This window comes from Xyrauchen texanus, chromosome 37 (assembly GCF_025860055.1).
Source record: "Xyrauchen texanus isolate HMW12.3.18 chromosome 37, RBS_HiC_50CHRs, whole genome shotgun sequence".
NCBI classification, from domain to species: domain Eukaryota; kingdom Metazoa; phylum Chordata; class Actinopteri; order Cypriniformes; family Catostomidae; genus Xyrauchen; species Xyrauchen texanus.
In genome coordinates this window covers 33,184,265-33,207,075 of record NC_068312.1, presented here as the reverse complement: position 1 = coordinate 33,207,075, position 22,811 = coordinate 33,184,265, and the positions used below count along the sequence as shown (strand labels likewise).

Below are 22,811 nucleotides of genomic sequence, written 5' to 3'. Positions count from 1 at the left end.
AATTAGTAGCGTTGATCAGTTAGCCAACTAACAGTAAATCGTTTAACATCAGCACACTACCTTGTGTGATCAGAGGAGGGTCGCCAGTCATGACAGTCAGGGAAACAAAACTTTGGAATGGCATTCAATCTGTCCTCAGCTTCACGAGACAGACGAGAAGACTTCTCAAACTAAATGCAATTTAAAGACACAGAAAAATGTCACTTCACTCTTCTTCAGAATAGCGAACATTTGAAATTTGTCCTGAATCTGTATCTACTCTTATGCATGATTCATCATATTTTACACTAAGAAAATGTCTGAAACAACTTTTCTGCTGACATATCCTAGGCTGTGCAAGCACGAAAAATAATATTAATATTATTAATAATAAATAATTAAATCCTGATGGATAGGGGACTGGGTAGCTCATTGGTTAAGATGCTGGCTACCACCCCTGGAGTTCGCTAGTTCACTTGTACTTGGCTTAGTTTGAATACAGAGGCACACTGAGTGACTCCAGCCAGGTCTCCTAAGCAACCAAATTGGCCAGGTTGCTAGGGAGGGTAGAATCACATAGGGTAAACTCCTCCTGGTTGCTACAATGTGGTTCGTTCTCTGTGGGGCACGTGGTAAGTTGGACGTGGATGCCGCGGTGGATGGCGTGAAGCCTCCACATGGGCTATGTCTCCTTGGCAACATGCTCAACAAGCCACGTGATAAGATGTGTGGGTTGACGGTCTCAGGTGCGGAGGCAGATGGGATTCATCCTCCACCACCCGGATTGATGCGAATCATTACGCAGCCACGAGGACAAAAGCACATTGGGAATTGGGCATGCCAAATTGGAAAATGCTCTGCCCTTCATTATTTCCCTGTGAATATTGCATTTCACTCTGAAATGTTACATTATGGGAATTAAATGCCTCACGAATGCCATTTTATCAATACAGAACGTGTTACATTAGTTCTCTTAACCTTTGTAGGGAACAGTTGCGTAATCTCAGGTGTGTAAGTGTTTCCAGGGGAGGTTTTTCTAAGTGACACCACAACAAATTGCTGGAAAAGCTGCTGCTGTTGTAGTTGGATCAGGTCCCTCTCTAAAGTGCGGTAACTCGGCCGACGTTTTAGGGTTGACTGCACATACACTGTGCGCTTGGAACGATCTATGAGAAAAAGAATGTAAACAGCACTGATGGGTTTATCAAAACTGCTAAACTGATTTGATATGCAAGTTAAACTTGAATAAACAAAAAGCCTGAGGGACACACTAACCATTAGAAGTCTCCTCTGGATCACTCTCTGTCCCGCTCAATTCATCTGCCATAAAACACAGGATTACTGATCGATTTCTGAATATTTTTTTCCTTTACATTAGACTTTTGCTCTTAGTGGTCCAGGTAAAGTGAGAAATGCATTAATGTTTTAGCCTGCTCACCTCTGGCTGCAGTCGCCCACACTCGTTTCCTCCCTCTCTTGGCTTCAAAGATCTCCTGGATCCTGTTTATAAACTACACAAGAAACACAAAAAATATTTTGTTGATTTAAAACAACATTCCAGGCTAAATCCAATTATTGTTTGAGGATTATAATTTTGACTCATCACTAAATATGGAAAGACAACCAAAAAACATATTTACAGTTAAGCAGTTACAATGAAACTCTAGCAGGCAGCACCTCGAATAAGCATTCAAAAATAACCGTAACACTTATTAGAACTTTTTTCCAATCTTTCAATTCATGTCATGACTAGATAAAAAAAGTTAATCCGGTTACTTTCACTTGGTATCAGCACAAGGACATGGCATAAACAGAAGTAGTCCAACCTCAAAAGGAAGTTTTAGACAGCATTAGAGTTTCAGTAACAAAACGTATTTTACTGAAGACTTGTGTAAGTGCTTAACAAAAAGATGAGCTTCCCATTTCTGCTTTTAAACACTCCAGCCCTTTGTAAACGTATTTACTATATATGTGCTGCTCGTTTTCAAATACACACACTGGGGGATGAGTCAAATATCTGCCAATGTCAGTCATACCACATGCAATAATAAATTAGTTAACATTTAAATGGCAGGATATCTGATTTACAGTCTTGTTGGCTTGATTAAGTGGTAAAAATGTGAGAAGAAAGGACAAATAAAATTAATTTCTAGCCTCTATTTTCCAGAACATCTGAATAAATACGGCTGTGTGGAGTCACAGTGGTCATAATAAATGAAGCCCTGTTATCCTCTCCTGGTCAGCGCAGAATGTGACATGCTAATTATGATTAATCACTATGGAGACCACATAGCCCTGCTTACATCAGATAGCATTGATCCAGCACACTAATGAGGCATGTGCTCAGTAGCGGTTCTAGTTGGATGGCGCCCTGGGCGAATCAACCTCCTTCAGCGTCCCCCCTCCCCCGCTAACAAAAATTGTTCGGGGGGGTGCCAGCTGCCCCTGTAACCATGCCTAAATCTGGCCCTGCATGTGCTCATGATGAATGGAAACAGTGTGGTGGTGTGTTTTTCCCAGATAACACATAATTCACACCATGTGTGACAACAGTAAATGCATTATGTACATGGGAAGCAATTTAGACTATAGTGTATGTGTTTGTATGATGCGAGCACCGTCATGTCACGTTGCAAGGCCTTGATGCTGATGTCTACACTGGATGCAAAAAAGCGATTGTTCTAAACTGTTTATTTGTCTTTTTGGCAGGTGCGGCGCAAAATAGAACAGGCATCCGTTTACTGTCTGCGTGACTGTTCGTGATGGTCGCATCCAATGTAAACAGCATCATTGATTATAATGTGAGAGATTTGCTTCTGTCATATCGCAGCACGCCACTCGCATCTGGTGATGGTTGCTACATAGACAGTGTCTATGGTTGCTGGTTCCAGACACTCAATGAGTAGTGTGAGAGAGAGAGAGAGAGAGAGAGAGAGAGAGAGAGAGAGAGAGAGAGAGTGAGACAGCAAGCAACAAGACTTTGTGTGGGTTTGTTTACATTAAAAAACATTAAGGTTGGAATTTGAATTCACAAAATGGACTGGGTAAATTTTCCTACGCATCGTGATCTTCATTTGAATGATCACAATATAGATTCCTAAATCCTCTGATAAAGATCTTAAAAAGAACAGACTTACAAACATGCTAAATCATAAGCGTCTGAAAGACATCTGCTGATTTTTTTTTTTTTTACATCCATCAAAGGAAAAGTCTTACAGGCATATTGCAGACAAGCAAACAACAAAATACATCTTCCAGATGTAAACACTCATATATAATAGGCATATGTGTGATGTATGTTTGCTATCAGGGTATGCACCCCTATAAATCGTATTTGTATAGATTAAAATAGGGATTTAATAAAAACAAGAGCTGTAGGGTAAGTCTGTAGGGATTTTGAAAAAGCAAGTTTGTAGAATAACAGTAGGTTGGCTTTGTCAAGCCAGCACAATCACTGTTTTCAAACAGATTCCAAAAATTCCCTTGTCTTCCATTGGTTGAACAAACAGACAGTATCTCCCTCAAACTCAAACAATTAGTCGAGCCAATGTTGCTGCAATGTTGGGCCAGACAGACCATTCAAACAAACAGAGAAATGTTTCATAACAGCGATTTGCATTCTTAGTTCATATCGTGCATAAATTATGAACAAATGTTTGGGTGACCTACCCCCTTAAGAACATTCTTGTGATTACCTCTGATTCATTGAATGTAGCTATGTTTCTATTTAGAAAAAATATTGTTAGCATTATGGGTCATGTTTTGTCTTTCTGTTAAACCCAGTGAATCTAAATTACACCATGAAAAGTAAGGTTATAATATACATGCTTTAAGGTCAGAGAAACAAGTGATGGCGCAATTTGTAACAACGTCTAAGGCACGTGTTTGTGTGTGTGGGTTTACCGGGGGTTGTCGGAGTGTCTTGTACACAGTAGTAGGTTTAACTGCCATTGATTTAGGAGAGTTTTCAGTGGAGGTACGGGTAGGTGATGTTACAGATTCTTTGCGGTCCCACAACACTTTGTGCAGTCGGTCACCATTAGCTGAAAGTGTGAAGGGCTTTGGTGGCAGCTACAAACAGTAACAAAGAAAAGAAAAGCAGGGGTAAAACAAGAAGTGGCAATTTCAACAATCAGTCAGTATTGCAGAGCTCACCAATACAACATTTTTAAGTTTTATAATCTACTGATATAACCAGTGGGTAATCACTGGTTGCTGGGTTGAATAAAATGGCAAAAGGGATTTTCTACTTAAAGGAGCACTCAGTAATTGTTTAGATAATTGCCAAACTTTTAAACAGAAAGAAATAACACTAGTAGAACAGTAGTTTTAATATACATACACTCACCAGCCACATTATTATGTACACCAGTATATCTACTTTTTCATGCAATTATCTAATAAGCCAATCATGTGTGGCAGCAGTGTTATGTATAAAATCGTTTAGATATGGGTCAGAAACTTCAGTTAATGTTCACTTCAACCATCAGAATGGGGAAATAATTTAATCTATGGTTTGGTTTGAGTATTTCTGTAACTACTGATCGCCTGGGATTTTCACGCACAACAGTCTCTAGGGTGCAAAGAGAATGGTGCGAATAACGAAAAACAACCAATGAGTGGTAGTTCTGAGCAAAAAATGGCTTGTTAATGAAAGAGGTCAGAAGAGAATGGTCAAAGCTGACAGAAATGTAACAGTAACCCAAATAACCACACATTACAACATTTCTATGCAGAAAGGCATTTCTGAACATACAACACGTCAAACATTGAGGCGGATGGGCTACAGCAGCAGAAGACCTCTTCGGGTACCACTGCTGTGGGCTTAGAACAAGAAACTGAGGCTGCAGTGGGCACAGGCCCACCGGACGGTAGACGATTGGAAAAACATCGCCTGGTCTGACAAATCTGGATTTCTGCTGAGGTACACAGACGGTAGGCCCACTGCAGCCTTAGTTTTCTGTTCTTGGCTGACAGAAGTGGAACCCAATGTGATCTTCTGCTGTTGTAGCCCACCCGCCTCAAGATTCGACATGTTGTGCATTCTGAGATGCTAAATTAAGTACACTCTTTCATGAAGTCTGATTCCCAACAGTCACAGCAGCATCCAAATATGGCCACCCCGGACTCCATTTCCCATGCACCACCTCGATCCCAATCACCGGAGTTCTAATCAGCCTCACCTGCATGTCATCACCATAGCTATCACTGCACCCTTTATAATAGACTCTGTCACGTTCACTCACTGCAAAGTATATGCTCAATTCCTTGTGTCTAGACATTACCAAGCCTTCATTGTTCAGCCTGACTTACCGTTGATATATCTTATCCTGTTTTGATCAGGAGTTTAGCCTCTTGCATGTTTGACCACATTTGCCAATCGCCTGACCTCTGCCTGTGCTCATTGTTGGATTTAGCCTGTCGGTTGAATTGTACTGTTGCCTTATCTTCATTAAACTGCCCAACTGCACTTGCATCCTACTCTCCTGGTGTACTTCCTGACACACTCACATAAGAGACTCTAGTCATATACTGTAAGCCTTGAGAACTTGTTGGGCAAACATGTTGAGATCACATGACCAGACAAATATTCCTCGCTTTATTTCAATAATATCATGTGATTAGACGCTTTCACTCACAAAATAAATTAATCATGGCTGACATTGATTAGCACATTTCTACAATGGCACAGCTAGCTGAAAAGGTTAGATTTGTATGATGCTGCATCTACGCCGCTAGGTAGCAGTGAAAATAAACTGAAAAATTGCTGAGTGCACCTTTAAAGACCCCATGAAATCAACTTCGCATTTTGGAGCTTTTATGTCTGTTAGCTTTGAGACCATCTATATGCTAGTGTACTCTTAAAAGCTGACAAAATAAACTTGGACACGTTTCAAATTCAGTCTTCCTATTCCGACAGACCAACATTTTGATGAGACATCTTGCACTAAGGGGCATATGCAAAAATGTGTCCAATAAAATGCTCTCTTTTGAAATATCAATAGCAAGTAGCGAATCATGATTCGCAATTATAAAACTATAACCCCTTCAATAAGTCAGACCCAAACTATCTGTTTTAATAGGAAATACGCCAACACAGGAAAGACAAATTTTCATGAGGTCTTCAATAATAACGGTCCAGGTGTCTCCTCCACAAACATCGTAAAACTGTCTTGAACAACAAACAAAGGGATCTTGGTGTGTTATGGCATGATATTATGGACATGACAATCACCTTGAGGTGTGGGCTCTCTCTCTGAACAATGGTATAGTTTCGTGATCTTCTTATGGGTAAACACATGGGAGAAAGTTTGATGTCTTCATATGGGTTCTTTCTTGACAAATCCGCAGCTAATGATTAGTTGAAAATGAGAAAGTTGTAGCCATTATAACAGTGTCATAAGCATGTTATTATGGGCTATTTATTTTCTTGTTGAAAAATGAATCTCCTTGATAAATGTTTTCTATATTGGCTCCAGTAAATAGTGAACATAAAAATTTTAATTCTGTCATAATTTACTCACTCTCTTGTCATTCCAAACCTGTAAGACTTTATTTTCTCACAAAAGCAAATTTTTTTTTATTAATATCCTGGTCTGTCTTTTCAATACAGTGGCACTTGATACAGAGTGGCTTACTTTAAGCTTAAAAAAGGGCCCAGATGCATCATAAAAGTAGTCCATGTAACTTGCGTGTAATATTCCAAGTATTCTGAAGGGATAAGAATCAACCTGAAATCCATTATACTTTCACGAGCGCTATGAGAAGCTCATTCACAGTGGCTTGTGTGTCCATACGAAAACTTTATTATCAGCCATTGTATTGAAAAGACGAACCGTGACAACTGAATTTCATTTTGGGGTGAGCTATTCCTTCAAGATACATTCCTTCAGATACATTCTCTTAAAGTAAATACATATTTTGTATTGAACATCACTGTAATATCTGATGGGTGACATGTGTTTTGGCTTTCTCAGAAACACTCACAGATGATGTCCTCGTAGATGCTCTCTTCAGATCGGGCATGGAAAAGGCCCGAACCACGGTCCTCCTTCCCCCTGGAGGCCTGTTGGGTCGTTAGCCGTACCACATCCTCAAACTCAAATGACTTCCTGTGGAGAAAGGATCAGGAGTGTCTGAAACAGGAATATCCACTCTCTATAAAGTGATCTAAGTTTGCAGTTCCAATCATTGGTATTGAGTAAAGGAAATCTGGTCTTTCATCCAAGAGGCACCAACAGAGCTCTATGAAGTATGCCTAGTATGCATTTCAGAAAACTGCTCAGAAAACAGAAGAGGTGTTCTGATTGGTTTCTAGTGTTTTAACTAACGGCCCAAGTCAAATGTGTCCACCCTCAAATCTCTATATTATTCTGGTCCCCAGATATGGCTCAGGTCCCTCCTTCAATGTACAACCCCAATTCCAAAAATGGTTTGGGACAGTATGGAAAATGCTAATAAAAACAAAAAGGAGTGATTTGTACATTATATTCACCCTTTGCTATATTGAAAGCACTACAACTATCAGATCAGATTCAAATCAGATTTTCACAACACACTCCCAAAAAAATTAGACGGGCAATTTAAGACTAATAACAATATGACAAGTTGAAATAAGGCGACATGAAACAGGAGATGTTAAACAGGTGAGCCAATTGTGCCGACGTACTGTATACTGTATAAGAAGCCTCCAAAAAACACCTAGTCCTTCAAGAGCAAGGATCGTTCAAGACTTATCAATTCGGCGACAGATGCTTCAGCAAATAATCCAGCACTTGAGAACCATGTTCCCCAAAGATAAATTGGAAGGATTCTGGATTTCACCCTCTACAGTGCACAATATAGTTAAAAGATTCAAGGAATCTGGTCAAATCTTGGTGTGTAAAGGGCAAGACGAAAACCACTTCTGAATGTGCGTGATCTCTGATCCCTCAGATGTCACTCACTGTAATGGATATCATAAAAATGGGCTAGGGATAACTTTAGTAAACCTTTATTAGTCAACACCACTCGCCGCTGCAGATGCAAGTTAAGACTTTACTATGCAAAGCAGAAGCCATACATCAACACTGTTCAGAAGCACTGCCGACTTCTCTGATCTCGGCCTCATCTTAAATAGAAAGTAGAACAGTGGAACTGTTTTATGGTCCGAGTCCACATTTCAAATACTTTTGGAAAAAGCCATCGTGTTCTCCGTGCCAAAGGTCTCCAATTGAGAATGCGTGGCGCATTATGAAGCACACCATTCGGCAACGAAGACCCCATGCAATTGTGCAGGTAAGACCAACATATAATGGATGAATGGGGAAAATTCCACTTTCTAAACTTAAAAACATTTCTTCAGTGCCCAAATGCTTAATAAGTGTTTTTAGAAGAAATTATGTTTCACAGTGGTAAACACTCAACTGTACCAACTTTTTTGGAGTGTGTTGCAATAATTTGATTTGAAATTACTGTACAGGTAAAAAAAACAAAACCGAACAAAAAAACAAAACATTGAAATTCCCAAGTTAAAACATAAAATGTGTAGTTGTAGTGCTTTCAATATAGCAAAGGGTGAATATAATTTACAGATCACTCATTTTTATTAGCATTTTTCATATTGTCACAATTTTGTTTTGAATTTGTAAATCTATGGGATTATTTGATAGTGTTCTTATTATCGACCAGATGAAAATCATACATCTGATGACTTAGCACACCCCTCCTGAATAAGCCACACAATTTAAGGCATCATTCATGTCTGTGGCAAAAACATTGCAGAAATAGTAACATGCCAAAATTGTATATTTAGGTTTAGGGATTTGTTCAAATCCCTAAGTATGAGCCACCATATCTGTGATGCCTGCCATAGCAAAATAACTACTAAGGCTGAACTGGACACTTGGCATCACATTATCAAGTAGAAAAAACTAGAGGAAGGAGTAAACGAACACAACAGCATGGGAGAGTACAAAATGAGCCCATGACCTCCGTACCCTTAGCTGAAACAGAGGTAGGCCAAATGTGGACAATAGACTGTGATTCTGCCAAAGAACAGCTAACAACATAGCAGGGGACAAGGCCAGACAGCTAAACTCTCACCCACTCACAATTCAACTCCCATTACTGTCCTCAAGAATTACATAAAATGGACCAGTTTTAAGAACTTTTACATTTTCTGCTGAAAACTTGAGTTTTGCTTTCACATGCAAGGGTGACCTACAATGCCATGGTGTTGTGTGTGGTTGCCAGGGCATCGTTGTGTGGTTCATAAGGTGTTCAGAATAGTTTTAGAGCGTTGCTTTGAGGTTGCTAGGGTGTTCTTAGTAGTTGCTTACCGGTCCATGTCAATGATGGCTCGGTTCTCTCCTTTTTTCACCTGTAACAGCACACCTCTCCTCAACAATCCTTACGATTTGAGGTATCATTCATGTTGATAACATGACAAGTTACATGCAAATATTTTATGCTTAAGGTTGGAAGTATTTGCAAATCTTTAACCCTAAGTATGAACAATATTAATCTCAATGCTCAAGACACTTACAAAACAAGAATCAAGGTTAGGCTTTCAGTACAATTATAGTTTTAAGCATTCCGTTTCTGAGGATGTATAATTTGTGATCTGGTTTAACAGGTTTTGAAATACAGCTAAACACTATAAATAGACAGCCTAAGAGAAAGTCTTCTCATGATTAACCTGTTTTTAATAGAATTATTTATTCAAATGAAGCATGGGTTTTGGACTACATTGATGGCATGACAAATGTTCTCGAAATATATTTAAAGGAATAGTGCACCCAAACATTTCTGTCATTATCCGAACTTGACAGCCCCATTCACTTTTATTATATTTCAAAAAGTAGGGATGCACCGATCGATCGGCCACCGATCGACCGATCTTTGCCTTAAAGGAATATTCTGGGTTCAATACAAGTTAAGCTCAATTGACAGCATTTGTGGCATAATATTAATTGACTTCCATTATAAGTGCCTCACTGTAACCTTGATTTGACCTTTTTTTAAAGAAAAGTAGGGCCGAGATAAAAACTTTTTTTGTAGTAATCAACATTATGCAACAAATGCTGTTGATTGAGCTTAAAGAGATAGTTTACCCAAAACTTATCATTATCTCTCATTATTTACTCACCCTCATGATATCCCAGGTGTGTATGACTTTCATTCTTCACCCGAACACATTTGAAGAAAAATAGAAAAATGTCTTTAAAATGTTTAGTCCTTAAAATGCAAGTGAATGGCAATTTCTCTTTTGAAGGTCCAAAAATCCCAGACAGTCAGCATAAACTTCATCCATACGACATCAGCTCTTAAATGACACGATCGCTTTTTGATTAATATTAAAGTACTTTTTATACTCTAAATCATGCTTCCGGTCAGGAGCAGTACGTGTGTGCGTGACATAACTACATTGGCATTTGAAACACGCTTTTAAAAGAAATATCGTATCAGTCTCAAATTTCACAATTGGTGCACCACTACCAAAAAGCCATTTAAGAATTTTGCAGTTTGTGTTCCACAGGAGCGTCACGTGGGTTTGGAGCGCTTTTAAGCTGAATGAATAATTACAGAATTTTTTATTTTGGGGTGAACTATCCCTTTAATGCAACAGACAAACTTTAAACCTGATGAGATCAATTTGCAATACTAAAGTTTAGTTTAAAATATTTTTAATTGTCTTGCACTGAACATAAAACTTTCATATTCTTTCTCATGCTAGGGATTAACTTGTGTGTAATTTGATCTCTGCTCTGGGACATTTATTCACCTGTTCTTTCTGTTTCTGGGAAACCCATTGAAAGTGTTGACTGGACATGGAGGAGGTGGACAGCTGGGTGGCTTTAAGATGATGTCATTCTTTCGGACTTGATTTGATTTGCGGACCGATGATGTCTGGTTCTCCAACTGGATCCATTGGCCAGACGGACAGTTCACGCCCTTGTACTGAAATGTACGCTGCGGTTTAGGTGGAGGGGAAGTAGAGTTTTGGGGACAGAGTTTCATTTCACCAAGACACTTAGTTACAGTTGAGGAATCTTTCTCTCTCTCCCAGAAAGATTCATCCGCCTCCAGTTTTTTCCAGAAACCCTTGGAGGTATAAAAGTTGCCGGGAGGCAGTGATGCCTCTGGGTCATCTACACATTGAGGTAGAGATGTGACTTTAACATCTGTTAAATTGTTTGCCTTTATATTATTGCCATTAACATTTTTAGCATTCATTTTAATTACAGGAGTCTGGACGTGGGTTACGGTGGTCAACGGCTTAATTGCGGGAGTTGTATTCAAAGGAGTTCGATTTCTTGGGAAATCAGATTGGATTCCATCTATAACCGGTCTACGAGATACCTGGTTTTCCCTGAAATCCAAACCCAAGCTTTTGGCTTTTGATACAGTCACTTTGTTACAAACTACATTACTTTTTTCATTGCAATCGAGTCCGTTACCAACAATGTCCCCTGAAAGAGTGCGGCAGGCAAGGATTTGTGGGGTCTTTGATCTCCCAGTCTGAACATCCTCCTGTTGGCTTAGTCCCTCCCATTGAGAGATTTTCTGCTTGATGTTGATGCCAGGCTCACGCGTGATTGGCAGAGCAGTGACAGGAGTCCACGCTGCCATTGTTCTCCCACCTGGTCTTCCTGCAACCACATTCCCACCTCTTTTCACATTGTCTACTCCAAGGGCCAGCATGATGATGAGGCTACAATGTGAGCCAGCCGTCACAGCGCAGACATCACTGCAGGAAGCTTGCAGGCTTGTCTGGCATTGCAGGAAGATACTGCAGTTCCTTCACGGTGCTCAAAGGTTAATTAAGTTCTCACAAGTTGTTTCTGTATGACAGCTATGTGTTTAGTTCCTCAACCATTGTGGCTTCACTTTACATCCTGCAAAGAAAAAAAAATACTTTGAGTCTGAGAGTGGGTAATACTGAGAGTAATACGAGTAATTTTACATGTACTGTGTGTAATGGTATAGTTATTAGTCACAATATAGTTATTTTTGCTGGAAATTCAACAAAATAATGGCTTATATTTTAATAACCATGGGGTTATGCCACTGATTTATAATATGCCTTTTTCTAGATAGTCTAGTGAATTAAAAACTCTACAAATTAACAATACTTCATCTCATATGATTATTTTTCTCTTTTAATTTGGATAAGATTCATAACATCTGAAGTCTGGCATAATTGCAAAAACAGCTTCACATAATTTAAAAGCAGAAGACTGAAATAGAGAAAATATTACAAAAAAAAGAAGATGATTTTGGTCATTTCAAACATTTAATTATTTATTTGATGAGCCACATTTGAAGACATTGCAAAAATCCTATGTGCTTGTATATGTCAATATAAAAAGCAAATGTGTGTCCAATATAAAAGACTCCTGTGACCACACATTAATTAAATATTATGTTAATGAACCAAGTTGCAATGTTGCTCATCAACTGTACACAACTGAACTTAATTTTACAATACATGCCTTAACAGTTCTTTCTCATCTTGACATGTTTGGGACATGTGCTGCTTCCTATTTTCACATTACTCCTTTCTGAGTTTAAAATATTAATTTAAGGTAAATATCAAATGTGAGTAGATTTGTATTTTTATTGGGATTCATTTTCAATCAAGCTGTAATATTGCCAAATTATATAAAAACTGTGAAAATTATTTAATGTAATTTTTTATATTTTTATTTAGTAGTTTCACATGTTTCAGCTAATTATCCTTAGCAAGAAAATGCAGGAAATCATGACCATCACTGTCAAGGTCAGCAGAGGAACCAAAAATAAAACCCTAACAGGAGACAACAACAGAAACATGGTGAGAAGACAAAGCATTGTAGGGGCCATTTGAGGGCGCTCTCCATCCCCAGGAACACCCACCCCCACCCTCTCCAGCTGGGTTATCTGAAGCGCTGCCATGCATTAACACACTTAGAGTATAATGTCATTCAAATTAATTCCACTCCAAAAGCTTCTTTCAGGACGGCATGAAAAGGACGGGCATTCCAAGTATTCCCCATCCATGAGCACATAATAGAAAGGTTATCATTTTCACAGAAGAACGCTCTTAAGAGGAAAATATGTATGATTTCATTCATGATAATAAATGTTGGTGAGTGTGTAACAAGCTGAAAACAAAGTGAGGACACTTGAAATTCCCCTAGGTTGCTGTCTTTCCCTGCATCTAGGACAGATCTGGCAGCTCCAACACAAGCCCTCGTCTGTGGCCAAAGTGTTTTGGACACGTTGCACATTACGTGAGGAGGCTGTGAGTATTTAGAGTGAGGACATGCTGAAATTCCTTGGCACAGGCGATTGTACGGAATAATAATTCTATACGCAACATTCCAGAAAAGCGACTGGTAAATATGACCACAAACATTTGATTAGTCAGGCACAAAAATTATGCCTTTGTTCTGGTTGACCTAAATCTAACGTGCATACTGGAATCCCTGCATAATTCGAGACAGAACCCATCCCTCTTGATCATCATATCTATTGACCCACTTGTGTGTGTGTGTGCAGGAAGGCCTAGCCTGTTTCCTGATACACAGGAAGACAGGATCAGCAAAATGTCCATAATGATGGTCTTACAAATTTGTCATGGGGATGTACTGCAGGGTTCTTCGGTTGTCTGACTCACTGAGCATAAAATATAACTTATTGTAATAGACGTCACACAGACATCTGAAAAGGCAGAGTTGATTTTTACATGATTTTTCCAATAATTTCCAGACATTTTCTAAGAGCAATTACTAGCTGATTAAATTATTTATAGCCAAACATAACTAGATAAATTCAGAAATGTTCATGACTTTCCATTTACTTTTTAGGACTTCGTTAATTTGCCATTTACAACCCTATAAATTAGGGCTGCTCAATATTCGAATAATCAAGATTACAAATACAGGTGCTACTAATTGTGAATAGTGTATATTATAGCAGTCTGTTTAGGTCTACAAATTTCGTGCAAAAACATCAATTTACAATTTTGTAATTTTTTTGAATTAGCCAATCAAACATGTGCGTTGCTCAATTTCAGTGCATGATTTTGTTAAACTTTAAATAACGGTTTTGTTTTTTATGCTGCCAAGAGGGCCAATGTGATGTTGACCATTTACCTTCTTGATTTACTGATTTGTAAAAATAGCAATAATAAAGTAATTACACTTTCACAGCTTGTTTGGATGTACAGTCTACATAAAATAAATACAGCATGCAGATGCCCCATACAAAATAAGTATTTTAAAGTAAATTGATTGCAATTACAATATGACGGGAAATAATCGACAACTATTTTGTCATTATCGTGCAGCCACACTAGAATTAACAATCTAAAATGTTTAAATGACCACAGAAACCCTGAATCTAATTCTACCAGCAGTTAATTACAACTACTTAGCTGGGCCTGTGCTAAACTGTCTAAATCCAATCACCATGGCACAAGCTTCCCAAATGTGCTGGGAGGAAGTTCTCATGCCATTCCCAGCATCAGATCCCAACCAGAGGCCCAAAATAAATCTTATCTCAGCCTCCTGTTTCCAGGTACGTCGTCTCACTTCTCTGAAACTATACATTTAAGGTTTGGCGATCAAAAGAAACAACCGCAGACACACACATAACACCACTGTGCCATGCCAACCTCAACCAGACACTAGCATCAAATGGTAGAGAATCAAGACATAAATAAACTTAGATTAGCTTTGACAGATGATCCATCCACCTCAGGTACCTTTGCATGAGGGGCCATGCCTCCAGGTGGGGCAGAGGAGGGTGGGAAAGTGAGTTTACTGACAACACTAAAAGATTATAATGTCTATAAGATGAGGGATCCCTCCATCCCTGGAGGTGAGCGTATATATATAAACAATACATCAATATTCATGTGTGTGTGTGAGCGTGTATTTATCACTTTGTGGGTACCAAATGTCCCCATTAGGATAGTAAAACCCGAAATTTTTGACCTTGTGGGGACATTTTGTCAGTCCCCATGAGGAAAACAGCTTATAAATCATACTAAATTATGTTTTTTGAAAATGTAAAAATGCAGAAAGTTTTCTGTGAGGGTTAGGTTTAGGGGTAGGGTTAGGTTTAGGGGATAGAATATAAAGTTTGTACAGTATAAAAACCATTATGTCTATGGAAAGTCCCCATAAAACATGGAAACACAACATGTGTGTGTGTGTGTGTGTGTGTGTGTGTGTGTGTGTGTGTGTGTGTGTGTGTGTGTGTGTGTGTGACAGGGGTCCCTTTTTGTTGAGGTTACCTGGGTCTGTAAAGGTTGAGAAGTTCTGCTATAATAGAGACAAGCCCGTCTATATGATACTGGCCACTGCCTACCACATTTAATGCCTACCACAAAACAAAAGTGGACGTCTGTATGCAACACAAACGAATTCACTTTTTGATAAACATGTTTACGTGAGGTACAGCGACACCAGTGTATATTAACGTAGCTAAATCAAAAGGCGACTATAATTAAACTCGTGTGGGGGGAAACTAAGCAACTGAATAAAACAAGTGTTTTCATTGTTAAAAGCTCTGAAATCATCAGGAAATCATCAGGAGCCAGAACTAATCTATAATAAACCCGAGCTCCTGTATGAGAGATAGTTTAGGTCTTTTGTTAAGAAGGAATTTCAACTTACTCGCGCGCACCCGTCCATAGTTTCACAACACATATGTTCGGCTCAAGTGAGTTAAAAGTATTCAAAAGTGTCCATATAGAGTAATGTATATACTTTTACTTTGCTGTGAACCCGGAGTCTATAATGTCTCATGGGCTGCTGGTTAGCCAGTAGGCTAAACACTTCAGTCCACTCCTCCAAAGAAACTTAGTATCCATTCACGTCCACAGCGAATAACCGACGAGTTACAAAGTAACAAATAATTCCTGGCAACAACCAACAACGAATCGCCTGGCGTCGTTAATATTCCTGTTCAAAACTGATTTTAAAGTAGTCCCTGGGAGCGAATGTGTATGTGGAGTCGTCATCCTGTCGCGCTGTCAGATCCCCATCTGTGCTTCAGTTCCTTGCGTGAATGAATCTGATTATGCTCAAGAGCTGCTGCAATAAAACTTGAGTTCCTTCATAAAATGACTCATCTGAATTCCTGAAACTGTGTACTATTAATTCAGGAGAAATTTCACTTCTTTGGAACGTAAATGTTATTTTATTAATTTGATTCTACTGATTAGTGACTTACTGTAGATAGATAGATAGATAGATAGATAGATAGACAGACAGACAGACAGACAGACAGACAGACAGACAGACAGACAGATAGATAGACAGACAGACAGACAGATAGATAGATAGAATGATGGAGAGACAGACAGACAGACAGACAGACAGACAGACAGACAGACAGACAGACAGACAGATAGATAGATAGATAGATAGATAGATAGATAGATAGATAGATAGATAGATAGATAGATAGATAGATAGATAGATAGATAGATAGATAGATAGATAGATAGATAGATACTCCTCCATAAGAGGCTCCTATTGTTGTGATAAGTCAGATAAACATAATGTCAATGAAAATCTGTCTAAAAGTATCCCATCTGTTTTTTGTTTTACTGTGTGGCTGACTTTGATTATATACCATTCTATACATTATAGATTGATAAGCACATGTGAACACATGGAAAATGGGCAAGGTCTCACCTTGGTGTAATGGAACTGGGGTCGTCAGTGGACAGGGACACCATTAGGCCCATCTTGTGGAACTCCAGCAGTGGGTTTTTATTATACTCCAGGAACAGGCTGTTGTTGCTGAGTGAGGACATAGCAATGGGGACCTGGGCCAGGTAATAAAGGTACTGCAGGACAGGGCTCTGTGGGAAAAGAAAAACATTTTCTTCCTTTTATCACTTGGAAGTTTAAATTGCCAACAGTTTTTGTTGTATGTAAAAAAGCAGCGTGAATATTCTGTCTAACAGTGGTATAACTACATGCTGAACTGTGGCTCTGGTAGAGATGGGGGCGTGTGACAGCCGGCCAAAAGGGAGCGACCATGGAAGGCTAAAATGAGTCACAAATCCTTTAAAGGGATAGTTCACCCAAAAATGAAAATTCTCTCATCATTTTCTCATTCTCAAGCCATCCCAGATGTGTATGACTTTCTTTCTTCAGCAGAGCACAGCAGAACAGATTATGATATTTAGAAGATTATTTCAGGTCTGTAGGTCCATACAATGCAAGTGAATGGGTGCCAAAATGTTGACGCTCGTGAAGGCAGCAAAAAAGTAATACAGACAACTCCAGTGTTTTAATCCATATCTTCAGAATTGACATGGTAGGTGTTTGTGACAAACAGATAAATATTTAAGTCATTTTTTGATATAAATGCTTCTCCCTGCACAGTAGGGGGCGGTATGCATGGATGATGTGAATCACCAAAAACACAAGAAGAAGAATGTGAAAGTTTAAGTGGAGAGTGACTGAGCAGGGGGATAATTTACTGTAAAAAGTACTTAAATATTTACCTGATTTTTACCTACACATATCATATCACTTCTGAATACATTTATTTAACCACTGGAGTCGTATGGATAACTTTTATGCTGACTTATGTACATTTTGGAGCTTCAGAATGATGGCACCTATTCACTTGCATTTTATGGACCAAAAGAGCTGGGAAATAATTTCTAAACACCATAATTTGTGTTCAGGAGATGAATGAAAGTCATACACAACTGTGTTGGCATAAGGGTGAGTAAATGATGAGGGAATATTCATTTTTGGGTGAACTATCCCTTTAAGTCACAACATGAAAAATAAAAAAACACATAAGTCGGTATATTTGTGTGTCCCATAATGTGTAGTTGAAAGATGAGAGGGCTCTAGGCAGGCATGTCATGTACTAGCATTACCGCACACCATGCAGTGGGCCACTCCACAAATAACTGCATATGGTTCTGGCCCTCAATGACCAAACCAGGGGAAGTCCAAAACATAAGACTACGATAACATTTTAAAATGGCACATCTGATTTTTATTTGCTTCTGTGTGGCAAAACACTGCAGAAAATTCTGTTGTTTTTGTTCTAATTTGTTTCGTTTTTTTTGTTGTTTTACTATTTGTGTATTATTACTTCTGTGATGTTTGAGAGAGAGAGAAAGGGGGACAGAGGGGGGAGACGAAGTGGCAAGGTGGAGAGTGCCCCTAGTGGTCAGGGTAAGCAGTGCATTAACCTTCTTGAGGTTGAGGCCATGAGAGATGTTATCAGTAGTCATGAAGCAGGCCAGCAGGTAACAGCTCCAGCCTCCCCACAGAGAGGTCTGAACTCTCTGTGTTCATGCCTCTTTCCTGGATGATGTAAAAACACATATAGTAAACTTACAGTAAACTCAACATGCATCTGTCTGAGTGCAACTTTTCTAATACACACTCTCGTCCATTTTTTATGGTTTGCAAATCATTGTATTACATAGATTAAATAGAGAAGGAAATGAGGAGGGTAACGAGATAGAGCAGGTGGGACAAATTAACTAATAACAAGGCAAATGAGGGGGCGGGGCTGAGACTTGAGACAGAAGAGCACATGGCAAACAAACCTGACAGAAGCCATGTGCTTTCACCAAACACAATGACAAGACAGAAGAGCACATGGCATGGGAACCAAACCCTGGCATGGGAACAAGAGACAAACAGAAGTGTTAGAATCCAGTCATCAAAAACCGACATAGAACAGAGGTGACAGGAATCGAAGCTCTGTCGTCTGCACACAAAAAAGCACATATGCACCATCTTTACACACTATGCTATTACAGCAACTCTTGAGGGTGCAGTTTGTCTTTAAGTTCTGTGTTTCCACTAGACGTTTTGAGTACAAATAGCTGCACTATGTGGCAGGTGATATTTACACCTTGTGCAAAGTCACTCCATTTGGAACATGCAAACTTTTTCTTTTTATGTTCTTGAGATACTCACTTGCGCAGCTGGTTGAGCCGGGCAATGTGTGCATAATATGAAAATGAGAAAAGTGTTGTTTAAAATATGTGTCACTACACTAACATGTGACACAATGACATATTAGAAATGTTAGCCTCAGTCACCATTCTCTTTTATTGTATGGAATAAATGATGCAATGAAAGTGAACCGTGACTGAGGTTAACATTCTGTCTGTGTCCTTTTGTGTTCCACGAAAGAAAAGAAATCCATACAGGCTTGGAAATATAACTTTAACTGTTGAAGCTGCTGATTTTAAATGAAATCACAGCAGTCAAGTCAGAGCTTTTATAAAATTCCAACTTTCCGACTGCCTGGTAATTAAGGGTTCTACCAGTGTGTGAATGATTTCTACAACTTGAAATCTTGTAACTCATACAGTTTTTCCAAACATTCATGAATGCATCATTAGATAAGAAAACATATTAAAATACCAAACAGGTTTGATTCAATAAATATCTTTAAAATCACCTCAAAGAATGGGTGGGTGGATTTTCTAACCCATGCGTTACCCCAAAAATAGTGTATATGACCACTGCATAATAAGCTTGCTTGCTGATCTGTAATTACTGCCTCAAGCACCAATTTACATGTGCCCTGAAGAATAATTTCATATTATTTATAGTCCTGAAGTGCTTATACCTACAGCATGCACACCCAGGGAGTGTGCATGCTGTAGTCAGGTCATATGGGTGCAGATTAACAGAAGCAAAAAGCTCCTTCATGGTTATTTCCTGCCATTCAAAACTTGAACTACCCGATCAGCATCTACACGGTAGGACTCCTTGATGAAGTGGAGATGTTGTTTCTGGTTCATGCAGGTGGCAGCGTGGATGTGAATATCAGCCTATGCCAGTGACAACAAAACATGACCGTATGTCAAATGTCAACATATTTATTAACAGGCTAAATCTGCTGTAACACATGGACAAAGTATACCCATTGGAAAAATATAATCAGATCATGACTCATATAATAGATCTGAGTAATATCGCCACTGGCATTGCCTTATAAAAATGTGTATTGTTGCAAGTTGTTCACTGTGAATTGTTTTATTTTCAATGACAGGCAGCTGTTGTGAGTCGTACCTTCCTACAGTTGTAAATGTCTCTGTGGGGATTTTTCTTCAGCTCTTTCATTTCTTCCATTTCGGTCAACATTGAACTTTAACACAAGGCATTTCAGATGACTATGAGTGTATGTCTTTCTAAGGGGCGAAACACAAGAACTTGTTAACATCAAGAAAAGTATCTGCATTAGCACACAAAAGTTCATATTTTCTATTGCTTTTGTATATAAAGATGCATATATACAATACCTATGGGTGTGTGTGTGTATTATATTAAAGGTTTAGTTCACACAAAAATGAAAAGTCATAATTTACTCACCTAATGTGGTTTTGGTGATAAACAAAATGAAATCTGTGGCGCTTAAAAACGCAAGTACATGCGTGAACACAAGCCACTGTGAATGAGCTTCTTTCATAGCCCTTATGAAAGCACAATAGACATCAAGGGACAGTTATGTGGATGAAACTCCATGTTCTTTGCGTTTATTCTTCCTATTGGCTGGAGGATCTTTTATAGATTTTCTTCTGTTTTTTAGAAAGATTTATAGAAATCTGTCTCACAAAATGTATATAGAATCACCGGACTTGAGCAATCTGATGGCACATTTTTCGTGGGGGCTCTCATAGGCACATGGACTGTTTACTCACGTTTTTCTTTTTTCTGTTTGTTTGGTTCGGGGGAATTTCGGGGTTTGACTGTTGCACTAATGGTGGAATGTGGTCTTTATAATTTTATTTTTGACACACAATCAATTTTTTCTCATATGTCAAAATGCCAGATGTTAATATGAGTGGATTGTTTCTCTCCACATGGAATGTGAATGGGTTGGGGCACCCCATAAAAAGAAGGAATGTTATTTCTTGTCTTAAAATAAATACGACATAGTGTTTCTTCAAGAAACGCAACTTTCGCTGCAGGAATCTGACAAATTTGGAAGGATATGGGGTGGGCATGTTTTCTTTAGTGCTGGTTTAAGTAAGAGCAGGGGAGTCATTACATTGATAAGTAAACATCTACAATTAAAATCCCTCAAACAGAGTAGAGATAAATTAGGAAGAGCCATTATTTTTTTAGCAGAAATTCAAGGGGCAAAGTCTTATGTTTGGTTAATATTTACACACCTAACGCTGATGATCAGGGTTTTTTTATAGATCTTGAAGGCATGTTGTAAGCTGCTGGCACCCCTCATGATATAAAACCGGGATGAGTCTTTAATCTATTGATGGACTCACTCCTTGATCATAGTGAAGCAAAAGGGCGTAAGCCCCCTAGAGCAACATTGACGCTTCTTTCATAGGATGTGTAAATATCTTGGTCTAACAGATATTTGGAGACTTTTAAACCCATATGGTAGGGACTATACATTCTTTTCATCAGTCCATAAGATTTATTCTAGAATAGATTTTTTTTATATATCCAAGTCCCTCATTTCATCTGTTATTGATTACTCAATTGGACATCTTAGTCTCAGATCACACCCTGGTGAATTTAGAGGTGTTGCCACATACGGAGAAAAATAAATAATGCAGTTGGTGCTTTAATGTATCCCTTTTGCAAAATCTTTCCAACAAATGTTAAAGGCAGAAATCAATGTTTATATGGAGACCAACTGGTCCTCAGTATCCTCTGGAGGCGTTGGCTGGGAGGTACTTAATGTGGTTCTTAAGGGCAAGATCATACAGTATGCCTCATTCATCAAAAAATCAAGTTGGAAGGGAATATTAAAAGTGCAGAGGCAGAGTCTGATGGCCTCAGAGAATTGATCTGATTGAAATACAGTTTTGTATAACATCAGTTTTTCTTTTCAGGGCAAGACAATCATATATTGAGTCGGGGACAAAGCAGGAAAAATTCTGGCAAGATAGTTAAAGTAGAGAGTCCTTTTCTGCCATTCCCTCAGTGAAATCTACTGGTGGTAAAATATTTACCTCAGCCATTGATATTAATAATGCTTTTAAGGAATTATATCTTGATCCCTACAGTTCCATGTCTTTGTCTACTGATAAAGATATTAGAAACTTTGTGGAACCATTAGAACTTCTTAAACTGACGACTGAGCAAAAAAATTACCTTGATTCAGAGATGACATGGGGAGATAATTAAGGCCTTGCTTAATGGCAAGGCTCCGGGGCCAGATGGCTTTGCCTCTGAATTTTTTAGATCTTAAGCTACAGAACTGACTCATTAAAGAATGGAAAGCTTCCACCAATCATGACACAAGCCCGGATTTGTCTGATTCTTAAAAAGGACAACGATCCAAGTGAGTGTAAGAGTTACCGTCCAATTTCCCTGATCCAGTTAGACGTTAAAATATTGTCAAAAATGTTGGCTAACTGATTAAGTAAAGTTCAAAGTTCAGTAAAGACATCTCTTATACATATAGATCAGGTGGGGATTATTCAGGGCCGCAGCTCATCTGATTACATTAGGCGTTTCATCAATGTTATGTGGTTAGTGGCAAATTATCTGACTTTGGTCACTGCCATCTCACTTGATGCTGAAAAGGTGTTTGATATGGTAGAATGGGATTATCTTTTTAAGATTATGGAAATATATGGGATCGGGAATACTTTTATTGGATGGATTAAGTTACTTTACAAACACCCGGTAGTGGTGGAACAAACAAATTGATTAATTTCAAATTATTTTACTCTAGATAGGGGCACCTGGCAGGGTTGCCCTCTTTCCCATTTATTGTTCTGTCTTATCCAACTATTGTTCTCTGATAGAGGCGGTTAGGTATTGACTCTGTTTGTATATGTTTTGCTTTTATTTGTTTAATATATCAATCAATAAAAAAAT

General features: G+C 38.7%; 1 protein-coding gene across 4 annotated transcripts in view; it reads right to left on the bottom strand.

Annotated features, from left to right (window-relative positions):
- LOC127630934 (DENN domain-containing protein 2C-like) overlaps positions 1-22,811 on the bottom strand; it is a 36,750-nt gene that overhangs the window by 12,843 nt on the left and 1,096 nt on the right. The window contains exons 2-13 of one of the 4 annotated variants that reach the window (XM_052108819.1): positions 20,028-20,146; positions 18,545-18,615; positions 18,182-18,296; positions 16,653-16,822; positions 10,745-11,858; positions 6,967-7,091; positions 6,215-6,330; positions 3,883-4,050; positions 1,418-1,490; positions 1,255-1,299; positions 958-1,145; positions 61-170 (exon numbers count right to left, since the gene is read on the bottom strand). In XM_052108819.1, coding sequence (XP_051964779.1) covers positions 61-170; positions 958-1,145; positions 1,255-1,299; positions 1,418-1,490; positions 3,883-4,050; positions 6,215-6,330; positions 6,967-7,091; positions 10,745-11,664 — 1,745 coding nt within the window. In that variant the 5' untranslated portion in view covers positions 11,665-11,858; positions 16,653-16,822; positions 18,182-18,296; positions 18,545-18,615; positions 20,028-20,146. The other 3 variants (XM_052108822.1, XM_052108820.1, XM_052108823.1) reach the window with 3 other exon arrangements.